Genomic DNA, 14,741 nt, shown 5'->3' with positions numbered 1-14,741 from the left:
AGATGCAACACAGTCAGGCTTGTGTTGTGCAGGGAGTCAAATGTCTTTATTGTTACAGTCCCTCCTGACACCAAAAGCTGTGAATCTCTCAGTTTTATCAGCCTCTGCTGATTTTGCAGTCCAGAAACAGCTACAAAGATGAATAGGGAGAGGCTGAACAAGCTCCAAGTTTTTAGAGGCTACCAACACTGATCACAGGCTCATGGTTACCCAGCTCTTTTTCAAAACAACTTCCAGTAAAATCAATTAGAAAATCACATCTGAAAAGGAAAGCAACGACAAGACTCATGAATAGGACACATGAACACAGTACAAGCAGCGGCAGATAATCAAGAAGTATAGAAGACTGCTTTATACAAAAAAATAGCATTCATTAAAATACCAGAATAACTGCTAGTCTTGGGGGGAGATCATGTCTCTATGAATGAGTTCAAAACTACCGACCTGCCACTGGGATTTTGAGGGGAATGAACCTGGAGCATAGGAATTCTCACTAGATCCAGTGCAAAGAGCCATTCATTTCAAGTTCCCAGGCACAGAGAACCACAAAGGATGCCTAAAAAAACCATAAAAGGAAGCAAAACCTACAGATTCTGTGAAACACTGAGGAATATTTTACAACTCGAAAACAAATTAAACATTTAAATTGAGATTTTTCTTGGTTTTGTGGTTTTGAACAAATTTGAGAATGGAAGGAAAAAGGAATGTGCAGTTTATTACCATTAAAATCCTTCCTGGACAACCTGCTGACCTTCAAGAACCAAGCATGACTTTGAAATTAATTAAACTGTCCTACGTGAAATACCATTCTCAATTTTCATAATGCATTAATTTAGTTAACTATGTTCATAATTACAATGAAAGAATTTTGGCACACAACATATTCACAGGTCTTCTGCATTTCAGCCTGTGGCAGCTGCTGACAGCAAGCTTTTCAATGAAATTCCAGTGTGTGTGTGTATGTGTGTGCGTGTATTTATTTATATAAATATTTTGTACCTGTTAATACAGATTATTTAAAAAATAATTAATGTCAGATTTTTTTTTTTTTTCAACAGGTAAAATGATTTCTCTTATTTAGTTTATATATTATATAAGCATGAAATTTATCCAAAAAGGATGCTTTGCATTTTTGCCATTTCAGGCCAAAATCCAATTTAGAGCCAGAGATCAGCAATTTAAAAACAAAACCAGAACAGTTCAGTCCTTATTACTTACACTGTAATTGCTTTATTCATAACTGTTGAGAAAGAAAATATACAAATCAGTGTATTTTTACCATAATTTAGAATAGTCAGTGGAAGTCACTAAAATTAGAAAAAAATAAAGTACTGGATTATTTTTAACTTTTATATTAGAATGCTTTCTATATTTCCAAATTTCTCCTCACTAGAGAAGTAGCTTAAATCCTAGTCAAAGTGATTTATTTCATTATCTCCAAAGTGGAATATATCTAGCAGAATTTTCAGAAACTTCTCCACTGTTAGGATAGCAATACGTCCAGTTGACATCAACAAGAAGCTTTTTTGTACCATATCAGGGGTTTATTTTCTTGAGGGAAAATTTTAGGTTCTTCACACAGATTCAGCAAAGAATGATCAAAGAGACCGCCCAGATTTAGATCTACTGCGTAAGGAGAAATTATGCTAAAACCCATGCTTGTTTCTTTTTGCATGCACTATACATATTATGAATCCCCACACACCTGTATGACAACAAGCAGCTCTGACAAAGTTCCATTTGAGTTTGTGAAACTAGAAAGTCTGTGTGAACGTCAGTGTGAAATGAAAGGCAGCCAACAATGCCACTGTTGCTTCTTTAAAACAAGTCAGAAAGATTTCTGTATTTGGAATTAAAATGTCACAGCTTTTTGTTTCTTATGCAGTAATTTTCCACAACAGGTAACTATAACTGTGCTCCTAGAATGTTTCAACAAACCTAGTTAGCTGGAAATCCTCCCCAAATCTTTAAACACCTAGTTTTGTGGTATGTTCAAACTAATTACATTCTATGACAAGGATTATCTTCTAATGAGGCTTTCAGAAAGAATACTCAGTTTTGTAACTTCAGTGCCTGCATTTAAATACTATTATTACATATTTCAGAAATTAGGTATTTTTCCTTTTCAAATTATCTGTGTTTTTGTTATGTATAGTCTACTATCTTAAAAATAGATAGCTGGGTTATGAACTAGACAGTAACACATTAAACTGAAATGTTTCTTTCTTTTACTTTATATCTCAAAGGACTACTTTGTATAATTAAATTCAGCAAATAACCTCCTCAGACAATCTAAGCAACGCCTCTGCACAGAACTTGACAGACTGTGAAATTCTGATTCCTACAAATTCTTTGATACACCAAGAAAATTCCAAATAGGTATACCAACCTATGTACACATCATTTTGTATCAACATGTCATAACTGTCTACTTCTCAAGGTAACTGTTTTGCTTTAATTTAAAAATCGGGAGCATTTAGAAAAAAATCCATAAAATGTTTTGGAAAGTTCTACCACAATAACTAAATTCCAGATGTTCACTTCTTACTGGTTTTTCTTTTGTTTTCCTTACTTGCATGCCAGCATGCATGAAAAAGTGCATGTGTGCTTTTTGCAATACATTTTGCAATCATTTTTAAAGTCTTAAGAATACAAATTGAGAAAGTTTTCCATGGAATTTTCATTGCAGTGTACATAAGCTCAGTAAACATGTGTAATGTGGCAGAATACAATAAAGCCTGTATCCCCATATAAATGGTTACCGTTTGCTAGCAGAGGACTTAATCATTTTGGCTGAGGCTTTTTATAGGAAACTATAGAATAAAATGTTCTTTGATAGACATTCTCTATTGGCAAAATCTGTTCTTGCTCTTTACGTATCAACATGATAAATTAAGTCTCACTCTTGTATTTCTTTTGAAGGGACCTGCCTATCTTCTCTAACATCTATTTGTGCATCTATCCCACTTTTCCAAGACCTGGGCCTGAATGCAGAGACCAGTAAAGAGATTGAATAGCATCTGGGGAAAGGAAAATATTCCACTGGTTTCACGGCTTGGCTTGGCTTTCAGATATTCAGTTATTCAACACAGTTTTTATTTACAATTAAAGAATTACAGCAGTCTGCTTGGACACATTTTTTTAGGCGCTCACAGTGGATGCAATCACCTGAAGATGTGGCTCATTTTGGACTACAAATGTACTGTGGCATGATTTAAGAGAAAGAGATTAATTAAACGTTCAAAATTAGATCCTTAATGATATATGGCCATAGCCTTAGGCATCAATTCTGCAAACATATGCATGCTAAGTTAATAGAACCTCTCACGTATACAAATTATAGTATTTAAATCCTCCCAGAATTACGGATCTAATTTTCCTTGAAGAAAAAAAAAAAGTGTTGCCATTGAGGAGATATTGTATTTTTATCTCTCTGCCCTTTAAGAAATATTCCCCCCAAAATTTCTTGTCAAGTCTTATTTGATGTACTATTTGATAAAATGAGATGAAAAGCAATTCTGTATACAAGTCACGGTTGTAATCAAATAGCCCACTGCTATTTCTGATACACAATTGCTCGATCTCTAAACTTAGTAATTTTTGCCAAAAACATCAGTCCTGTTCAGAAAATATACCTTCCCAATATTTACTGTCAGATATGCAATTTATAATAAAAACCTGGCAATAAAATTGATTAGACTAGCAATTCAAAAGCATTGCTGTGTTTTTAACATCATGTTGGTGTTTGTTTCTTGCTGAGAGTGACAGAGGAGGGAAAAAGACACAAACACTTAACACAGTACTGCAAGCAAGTACTGCAAGTCTTCATGTCTGCTGACTGGCATGCTCCAGGCAGCCACATTTTTTTATTGACCTAAGAGGGAGATATTATTCCCAGATATCACACCTGGAACTGCTTTCCAGAAAGATGCCAGAAGTGTCTAGAGCAGGCAGCAAATGTTCACCTCTTTCTGAGGTGCACAGTGATAGGAGGAAGGACAGAGGAGATAGGGCTATTCACAGGATAGAGCTGGAGAGGGGGGCAAAGAGGGAGGGAAAGGAAAGAGGAACTACTGCCAAAATGTATGCATAATGGTTTCCTGTCACGCTGTAAGCACGGTCCCTTCAGTATGGACAACTTTTTGTGCCTTACTCCTACCCATTTAATACAGATTCTCAGGGAGTTACTTCTGATCAGTGTTCACCACCACAGAGCAGAGCCCAGCTGATTCAAAGATCTCTGTATGTCTTAAGCTGTATGATGTTCTAAGACTCCAGTAACCTCAAGCTGCCAGCATTTTCACCCTGGGTGCAGGCTCCAGAGTGTTATGGTCCCTCTGAAGGGCTGAACAGTGTTTAGCTGCTGCACTGGTTTCTCATAAGAATCAACTAAAAGGACTGGCAGGATCCCTGGTCTTTTGACTTGCCTCTTTCCCAACACCCAAGAACAGCACATCTGTTTCTTCCTTTGCTCTCCTTCCTCCAAAAGGCACCTGGAGCTCTCTGACTCTGAAAGGCTCTGGCATATACACAGAAGAGCTTTCTGAGCTCTCAAGAACTCACTGCAAGGATGCTGTTTAACTCCTCTAATTTCAAGATGAAGAACAGAGCCTTTACTTGGGACAGGAATGCTGTAAAGGTGATTGTAATATCGTATTATGGCACTCCAGATCTGGACTAACTTTCATCATTAAAATAATGCATAAGAAATCAAGCTGTTTGACTAATGAGATTTCTGGCACAAGTGGCTTACTGATATTCAGTAATCCAGAATTCATTAACAGAATAGATGATGATATTATTGCAATCATTTTGTGCATCATAAAATCCATTAGAAAATACAGTGATATAACTGGTGCTCATGTTATGCTAAAAACATTAAACAGGGTGATAGCAAATAAATGAACAAACAGAAGAATCAGTCACAGTTTAATCTCTATGTTTACTCTTCCCATTTCAAAAGTATATCCTTTGAGAAAAATAATAGTTTTTGTTACATTTTAAAGCAACCTTCTGTAGACTCGTTAAGAGTACATACTGCTGTAAAAGTTAGACCTGTAGATGGCTGTATTTTTAGGCCCATGCTCAGCAAACTGATCTCTATCAAATATATTCTGTGCAGCCACATAGGCCTGCCGATTATTTAAAAAACCCCACACCCTTAAGAGTGACTTTTCAGGCAATTATTGCATGCCTGTGCTAATCCACCATTAGTCAGTGACAGGAAATTATCAGAACAGCAGACAGCTTCAGATATTTCTGTGCTCTGTCATGCTGGATGGAGATGTAGTTGCTTTGACAAGCAGCATCTCCTGGGCATTTGAAGCAGTTTTGCTGGCTTGACATTGTAACTTCTGTTTGCTGCCTCTGATGTCTCTAATCAGAAGGCTCACTGGCAGGGAGTTCTGTATAGCTTAAGAAGAGCTTAGTCCCTTAGTGGAAATTTCTTGAGAAAGCTCCCACTGGGAATCATAATTTTTTTCTGTGCTGGTTATTTCATCTCATCCTCAATATTATTTCTTCCTTATCAATCAAAAGCCTAAAGAAAAACACTAACTACTATGCCTTCTGTGGGCTGATGCCACTCAGATTCCCCCGAATTCAAAGGTGATGTCTTAGTGCTTTACCTAGTGCTTAAGCCATAAAGGGAATTTATTGAGCTGAAGTGCAACCTTCTTGGCAAAGCATAGCTGCAGCTCCAGGAAACAGCATGAAAATAAGGCTGAGATGCTACATCTGCTGTTTGAACTGCAGGCACACCTATTTGGCTACCTGAACACACAATCCTGTGCTACTCTTCCAGCCTGATTGCCAGTGGATGATGCGGATGCAGTTTTCTTTTCATCTCTAAGAGATATGGCACATAACTTCACATATTATCCTATCACCCAGCTTTGTCTCTGACAACAGGATCACTGGCAGAAGTGAAAAGGCCCGAGGAGATCTGGTGCTGCAGTTAGCAAACCCCCTGGATAAAAGACGCACCAAGAAGCTTTCTGAAGGCAGCTACATCCCCACACTCCTTGCTGGGGAACGCAGGGTTCACCATGGATCCCGTTTTTGAGGAATCTCTTCTGTTCCTTCACAACACACATCTGGGCAGTCAGCACAAGCACTCCAGAACAAGAGACAGAACTGGTTAAGATAAACTGCTCGTAGATAAGGTATGAGAACACCCTGTACACGTCACACCCTCCTTATCTAAAGTTAAGAAATGCTTCATGCTTTTACAAATATATTTGAAAAGTAAGCATTACACAGCTACAGCTGCAAGTTTGCAGCTTTTATCAGGGAAGTACTGATGTTCATCAGAAATTAGTCTGCATAATTACAAATGCACAACAGCAATTTTTATCAAAAACTAAAACCACAGAGGCAAGAAAATAAAGAATGGCCCCTACTTGCGCTGAATACTGTTTCCTAATGTACAATATTCTCACACTTTTGGTTTATAACTGTACCTTAAAAAATTTTTTGTGATTTATGTTCATTAAATGCTCAGTGTATCCCAGTAGTCCCATTTACAAAACAGCACACACTTTAGTTATGTTCTTTGCTGGCTAAGGATAAAGGAGAGCATACAAATTCTGAATCTACTGTTTACACTGCAGTAGTGGTATGTCTGTACTGGCTGGTACTAATCAGGAAGACTACAACACCAGTAACATGAATGATATATAGACATGCAGTAAAATTTAATAACTTTTCTATTTACTGCTTCAGAAAACAAACACCTAAGATATGGGAAAAGATTACAAACAAGGGCAAGGAAAGCAGAGATAGTTTGGTTGCTTATAATTCTGTATTTATAATGCCAATGACACTACTATAAATTCAGCTGGCTTACTGATCAGTGGACTATATACTGAAAAATTATTAACTGTTGATCAAGCAAGCCATGACCAGATCTTGCAGTTATTTATTTTGAACAGCTCCGTTGAGGTGAGTCATTTTATGGATGTCTGCAGATCCAATTGTAAAGTAGCGAGCTCAGCACCAGTTACACCCTGTGATGGTTGTGATGGCCAATGCTTCCTTCCTTCCAAAGGTAAATTACAGTAGGGTTTTACAGAGCAAAAGCCCTCTGAGGTCTCAGGCATGCTGACAGCATTTCTGAAAATGTGGACTTTAACTTCTCTTGCAACTTTATTGTATCTTTATTAGAAAATGGTTATAGACATACTTTATCAGCAGGCCAAAATGGAAGGCATGACTACACAGCTATCTATGGCAAGGTCTGCACTTCTTTTAGAGACGTAAATAATAAAGTGTACTTTGACCCTTCTATCGTGTACTGGAATACTTGCAGTACTCCTCAAAGAAAATAATGTAGCATTAAGCAAGTCCTTCTGAAATAATTACAAGTGAAGTAGATACTTGTACTCAGATCTGATATATGAGAAAACTTAATACATGTAACTCACTGGCATGCAATCCCACTCCTTCCAAACAAAAGAATGAGAAATTTTGAATTTCTTTTGTTTTGTCAGCACTTCTCCACTTTCTATGTAGATACTATCACACTGTGTTACACAAATACTACTTCAGTACTGCAGGTATCTGCACACCAAGCTATGCTCATTTAAAATTCTACCACAGATAATATAATATAATATAATATAATATAATATAATATAATATAATATAATATAATATAATATAATATAATATTTTAGTTTCCAAACTCTGATATATAACAAATTCAAAGTTTAAAATTACCCTAAATGTGTCCCCCTCAAAGCATCACTGGCTGTGCTGGAAAGCTATCATAAGTTGAAAAGCTATGCTAAAACTGCAAAAGATGAAAAAAGGTTTATGGATTTATGAATGTGAAGTGATTAAGGCTATAGTTCCTCAGGCAAGATTGTTTCTCAGCTGAAAAAAAGCCCCAGAAAAATGGAGATCTCTCCAGGAGAGGAATTCAGATGAACAAAAATAGCACTTCAACATTATCAGCATTTTTTGGACAAGAGAAAAAAGGAGAGGGACAAAACCCAAACACATTAGTCCAGGCACTGAAAGAAGCATTCTGCCTGGGAAAAAATTATTTTAAATCAACGGTTTTGTATTTATAGCATATTTTGATCTGTAATTGCTTCAGCATAATGTAGTAAAAAGTTATTGTTGAATATGATAAAGAACACTTTAATCTACTGAATGTGCAAAAACCGTAAATGACTTTTTAATGGCGCTTTTGTTTTGACTGACAGAGATTTATGTCAATGAGAGAAAATGCTTTAATGAAAGGAATTGCTACAAAGCACATGTTTATGCTTACTTCTCATACGTATGTGAATGAGAGAGACATTAATGAAGAAATACAGCTGCCTGCAATATCTGGCCTTTAATCTTCCATATTCCATTTTTAAATTCATCAGGGAGGTGTGGTATTTTGATAACACATTAGCACAGTTCTGACATAAAAATGGCAACACCTAAAAATTATTTAACTGCGTCTTTTAATACAAGTACTGAAGATGTCAAAAGTGTTGCAAAGATAGGAACCTCTGAATAGAAAATTACAACTAATTAAAAATTTTGTTCTCAAAGATTCCCCCTCCCCAGGCTCTGAGCTCTGCTTGCTCTTCAGTTTTGGATCCTGCCCAATTAACAGGAGTGCTACCAGGAAAAATGGTGGGTTTCATGTTTAGAGCACGTAAGAATTGGATTTCACAAAAGTCCCAGGTTTTCCAGTTTATAAAATTGCTTGCAGATGTGTCCCATCGATGGCAGTCCTCTCTGCCTGAACTGTGGGGCACTGCTGAGACTGCTCTGGGACCACCCTTAACATGGGGGGAGCAGCACAGCACGGAGAGAAAGGGACAGGCAAGTTAAATAGTTTGAAGATTCCAAAGGCAAATCCAAGCAGAGAAAATGCTTGAAATAATTACTTGTGAGCAGCACAACTTTGTGATGACAAAAAATTGATACTGGGTCACACAGTAGCAACAAGTGCAAGTCCTCTTCCAATACACAGCATGTACTCTGTGCAAGTAGAAAAAAAAAGGGAAATTACCTCATTGTCTGAAATAAATCTATCACAAACTAAAAACTATGTTTCACCTGGAAACCATACACATGACTGCCATGCTGGTTTTCAACCAGGAAGTCTTCTAACAGAAGCTGAGAGGAATTCACCCCTCGAGCAGAGCAGCTGAACCAAAAGGCATCTGCTGCAATCCTTGTGGGGCAGAATATCTAGGCAGGGAAAACACTGCCTATATGCTGTCAGATAGAAACTGAGTATTTCTATGTGTAAGTCTCATCTTAAAAAATGATATCCACTGATTATCTAATACTTTAGAGATAATACAGAAAATGTCTGAGTGGGACAACTACTGCATTTATCTATTCTTTCTCCCTGAATTCAGCAGATTGCTCTGGTTCTTTTATACGAAAAGGTGCAGCCTCTCTCTCATCTGCTTGAACCAATGTGATCAGTGAGCTAAGGCAAGCACTGCCACAAGCAATTCATTATCATTGTTCCAGTCTATATTTAAAATAGTTGGCAAAGAGTGAAAGAGAAATAAAAGATTGCTCAACACATCCATATTCTAGAATTTTTTTTTCTGTATAGAAACATTACTGCTCATATAAGCATGTAAGAATTTGATTTTCTTTCACACTAGACTGCAGCCATTACTAGACTATTATTATTATATTATACACATGACCAAATGAGATTAACAGTAAATAATAGTTAATTAATAATGAACAATAATGAATCATAAGAGTAAATAATAATTAATTATTAGTGAATTATTTTTTTCTGTAATACAAACTTTTACTCTTGCCTGAAACAATATACAACAAAATAAAAAACCCAAAAGTAAAAGAAAATATTTTCCTTTTCATATATTTGTAAAATGTGTCAACTGTTTTTATCTGACAAGGTCTACTGCTCTAGAAAACAACAAAGGCATTACATTTTGTACATAACTCTCTCTCACAAGAATTCAAAAGGAAGAATTTTTTGACTAAGTGCTTACCTACAGTGTGTCCAGCAAGACTAATAACAAGTTACATTGATTCACAACATATAACGTAATTCTTTCCTAAGGGTCCAAGTTTTGCAACTCTTCTCATTAAAAACCCCAATCATGAGTATTTGAGCAAAAACAACTGCCTTTTTTATTTTCCACAATTATAATACACTAACAATTCAAATTCAAAGCAATTTGGTTTTTAAAAATTCTTACAAATATCACTGACTTCATGAACCCAGGCTTACGACTGGCATTTGAATAAAATAAAGTCAGTGAAAAGTACTGCATATTTTTTGAATAATGTGCTACCTCATACATTCCATCATAAATCCCTAAAGTATATCACAAAAGTCTTTAAGTGTTCTCTGGCATACGCCACAAACCAGAAACCCTTGGGTTGTCCAAACAACACGGTTCTTTAAAAAACAGGTTTAAATTCTCTCCAGGAAGAGCAGATCCTTATTTGGATATTACTCTGAACTGTGCCTTCTCTCTAAAACTGTGTAGAAACATCTCCATGGTCAACAGAGGAATTTTGCTACTGTAAAAGAGAAAAACACACTGCCAGAAGGTCCTTTTGGTGCTCCGTCCTGTCCTTTCCCTGTTGCCTCACCCTGTCAATTACACCTGAGAAAATAATACAAGAGGTTTCTTGCACATAAGACAAGCCTCATAACTGATGGTTTTGAGGCAACTCTAATGAACCCACAGAGGGAGAGAACACTTCATTATTGAAGTCTCTGTGTTACAGTGTACTAAAAGAAGGAAGTTTCATGTTAACCAGAGTCAACACACTATGACCTGACACAGATGAGTAATAATCTTGATATCATTTCCCAGATGAATAATCTTCTCAGTAAAATCTGCCAAACATTATCAGTTGCTGTTCAGACAGCCCAGCCGTGATGAGTCAGGCTGCAGGAGCACCTCAAGCCTCAGAGAAGCCGGAAACCTGCCAGTGATTAAAGGTAGAAGCCTCCAAAATGTAAGAGAAATAAGGCTACCAGCTTGTTTACAAAAGTCTCCATCATTAAGATCAGACAGACCTTGCAGTGCTTCTTCCTCACACGGTTGTATCAACATGTGAAAAGACTCGTGTCTCCCCAGCTGACACAGTCATGCCAAACAGCCTCCTTGCGTGAACATAGGTCATGTTGACAGAGAAGGGTGGTTGGCAAGCTGTATCATTTAGAGATGAGGTCTAGTTACACCAACTGTAAGCCCCATCTTGTTGACATCTTGGTTTGACCTAAGGCACTCTGCTAACATCATATCTATCCCACAGAAGTGCTGTAGTATACAGGTGACAACGTAAAGCCATGCTCTGTTCAATACAGTTTCCCTGCTCTAACAAAACTTCAGAAACATATCACAAGCATGGATTCATCTCTTTAAAAATGGTTAGCTCATTTTTCTAGGATTTAACAGTATTGATCCTTTTCTGTAAGAATTCTATTACTATATCACCTGTACTTTACAATGAAGGTGATGTCTATAATTTTTATGATGCTTGTGAATTCCAGAAATATGTGACAAGATTTTATTACAACACTTTTCTATAGTCACTGGTTTTAATCTAGTGTAGCATGGCCTTACAAATAATTTTCCTCTAGTCAGGAAAAAATCAGTCAGCTAGAAAGTTGCTTAATATTGTTTACAACACCTTCTTAAGGTCAAAATTAACATACATAATTATCATTTTAAGGAGTGACACTGTGATGCATCAAGCATGAAAGAGGTCAAGAATAAGTCCACTAACAGTGCTACCTTATCCTTATCTATATATCCCAAAATTCAAAAGCATCTAGGTTTCAACTGGTTCAATCTCCCTTATGAATTTCTGGGACAGTTTATACATATAAATACACACCAAATGGGTTCCCTCATGGAGTGAAGTGCAGAAACATTCTCTGCCATGCCCTTGCAGGAGCTGGCTTCCTACTACACCAAGTCCTCAGGTATCTCAGTGAAATCAATGCCTGAACCCAGACACTGAGGCTTGGTGCTTAAATTTAATTGTTATGAATATGCCTACCCCCAACAGTCTGTTTATTTTCACACAGAAGTTTGATGAAATTCCCATGGATTTTGCTCAGAGTTGTGTTGGCTGAACATGATTTGCTGATTTATTCTTTACATGTTTCTGTTTTTCATGTGCAATATTATCCTATTGCCTTTGAATATTCTCAAGACTACACATCTCCACTGCTGCATAACAAAGAACCTTGTTTAATACAACTACATTTTTTAAGTGGCTTAGGAGAAATGCACTAGCCTGTTTACAAAGGGCTTACCTACTGTAAGCATGATTTAAATACTTTACCTCACTTAGAAATAGTTTCAATTTCTCTATGCATCTGCAGACAAAAGAAGCTGAACAACACCATGTCTCTTAATTGCTGGTCCCTGAAGCAACCAATCTATATCACTGTATCAAAAGTGTTATGGGTGTTGACGTTAAGGTTGTGCTGATCAACTAAACAAAACGTTCAGCTGTCAGATTTGCCAGTGACACACATAAAACATCCTCTTTATAACGTGGAAGCAACACAAGCACACCAGGGAGCCAACATACTATGCATTCAACCTTCTTCCATAGCAAACCAAGAATCACACCAAATTTTTTTCTACAGCTGCATTCAAGGAGCAACTAAGGGGGAATGGCCTAACCTCATGGCATTTCAAGACCCTGAAGAAAAACTGAACTAGCCCTCTCAAGGAAGTTAATAGTGTTTTAGTTGTTTCCCTTACAGTGGATACATTGGTAGGTCAGGAGGCTCAGTTGACAGAGTACTTTGGGGAACTCACAGTCAAGTCTCACAACATATCAAAACAGAAAACACCAAAACTCACTCAGAAAGGGATAAAGAGGGAGAGAATTAATTACCTCTTCCTTGAGCATACAGTCATTCAAAATCATTAACTGTAGGATAAAAGGCCTAGTGATAACTCTGTTATGGCAACAAATTATATGCTTTATCCAAATATAGCAGAGACATTGTAAAAAGACGCAGAGTCCTTCCCTGCCCCGCCCTGTTTAGACCCTTTCTACTGCACACATTTACATTAATATTTTAGCCACTCTATTGTTTACAGATTTATGTGAAATAGAGCCATTCTACCAATTTAAAGGTCATGCAAAACACAACTGTATTTCACAGGGAAAATTTGAGACTGTGACATACTTGCCAGAAATACTTCTGAAACTTTGTCATACTTCTAAAAGAGGTATTATGACCCTGTGACAAACAGATCTGCATGCTAAAAGCTTTTTATTTTTTTTAACTGACATTATTTTAAAAGTTTAAATCTTAAAAGTTTTAAATGGACACATTGAGAGCAAAAGTGGTTTGTACATACAACATTCTGCAACTAAGGTGTAAGCTGGGTGTGCTGTAGGAAACTCAAGATACAAGTGATCCTAAGTGGAGACAAGTACATTTGGAAAAATGTCTAAATTTTCTAGTCACTAATCAGAAATGAAGGCAAGATACACAAGTAAAATCTATTTCTTTGTTGCCTAACTCTAGTTCATTTTTTCCATTCTGAGTTTGATTTCTGCAAGGACAGGCCAAAATCATAAAACCTGACTCTCAAAGCACATGAGCTGGATGAACACTGAAGTGTTGTTTTCTTAGAACTGTCTGCCATGCCAACTTGCCTCCCACCGAGGCAAGAGAGAAGTATAAGTAAAAATCCCAAAGTTATACAGAATTGTATCCCTCCCTGTATATTCAACTGAGGTCAAAGAAAAGGTGTGCTGATTATCTCCAAATTTCTCATGCACTGGTCAGCATTACAGTAAAACGATAATTATTCATTATAATGGTAGGATTAATTAATCTCTGCAATTAACCCTTGATCCCTCTGAATTAAGGTTAATAACACTGATGCATGTGACACCAAAGAACTGATCTCATTTTGGGAAAACCTTTCTGGATGAATTGTGAGCAACCATATAATTTTTTCCTGCCAGGACAAAAACAAAAATTAAAAAAACTCTTGTAATAAAACACCAACTGGATTATTATTATTGCCACTTTTTTTTCCAATATTATTTTTCATGTTTACCTTTCTTGCATCTCGTATCATCTTCCGAACAGTTTCCTTTATGGTGTAAGGCTGTGCCCGTGGTGGATGAAAAAGTAGATCAATATTTGTGCCACCAGAAATTCCAGGCATCAGATAGGGCCAACCTAAGTCAAGATTTGGAGCTTCCACATCTGATTCAATGGGCCAGTAGGTTCCCGAGGAAGAGGTGTCATCAATGGCATGGTTAGAGGAATAAATTGTGTTTTGGGGAAGTTTGTGAACATTGTTCAAAATATAATCAATTTCTTCATCTGCTAGGAACTCTGAGCATCTCTCTTTGGAAAGAAATTCTTTGTAGGCTTCTAAACCTCCTTCAATCAGAGCATCAATAGCTATTCGGTACCATTCCTTGTAATGAGGTTCAATATAATTGTCTGATCTACATTCATCATGTAAGGAGGACAGCAAAGACGAAGTTTCCATTTTCACATGTACTTTGTATAAAGTCTTTTAAATGTCCATTCTTGAGCAGATGAAATGTATCTGCAAAGAGAAAATAAGTAAGAAAACAATAAGAATATTTCTAGATACCTATGACACACACACAGTTATTAACTAAAATACTTTTCTGGTAAAGTTGTTCTAAGTTTTTCTAGCATCTTCCATGAATTTAAAAAATATTCTGAAAAGGCTCAGGGACTACTACTGCCACAAATAAAATAT

The 14,741-nt window shown here is 36.7% G+C and overlaps 1 protein-coding gene across 1 annotated transcript in view; it reads right to left on the bottom strand.

Annotated features, from left to right (window-relative positions):
• FAM83B (family with sequence similarity 83 member B) overlaps positions 1-14,501 on the bottom strand; it is a 45,308-nt gene extending 30,807 nt beyond the window's left edge. Inside the window, exon 1 of the mRNA XM_066314954.1 lies at positions 14,058-14,501. Coding sequence (XP_066171051.1) covers positions 14,058-14,501 — 444 coding nt within the window. The remainder of the gene's footprint in view (positions 1-14,057) is intronic.
• Positions 14,502-14,741: the final 240 nt, after the last annotated feature.

This window comes from Sylvia atricapilla, chromosome 3 (assembly GCF_009819655.1).
Source record: "Sylvia atricapilla isolate bSylAtr1 chromosome 3, bSylAtr1.pri, whole genome shotgun sequence".
Classification (NCBI taxonomy): domain Eukaryota; kingdom Metazoa; phylum Chordata; class Aves; order Passeriformes; family Sylviidae; genus Sylvia; species Sylvia atricapilla.
The sequence above is the reverse complement of the archived record's forward strand: the minus strand, read 5'-3'. Positions and strand labels throughout refer to the sequence as shown.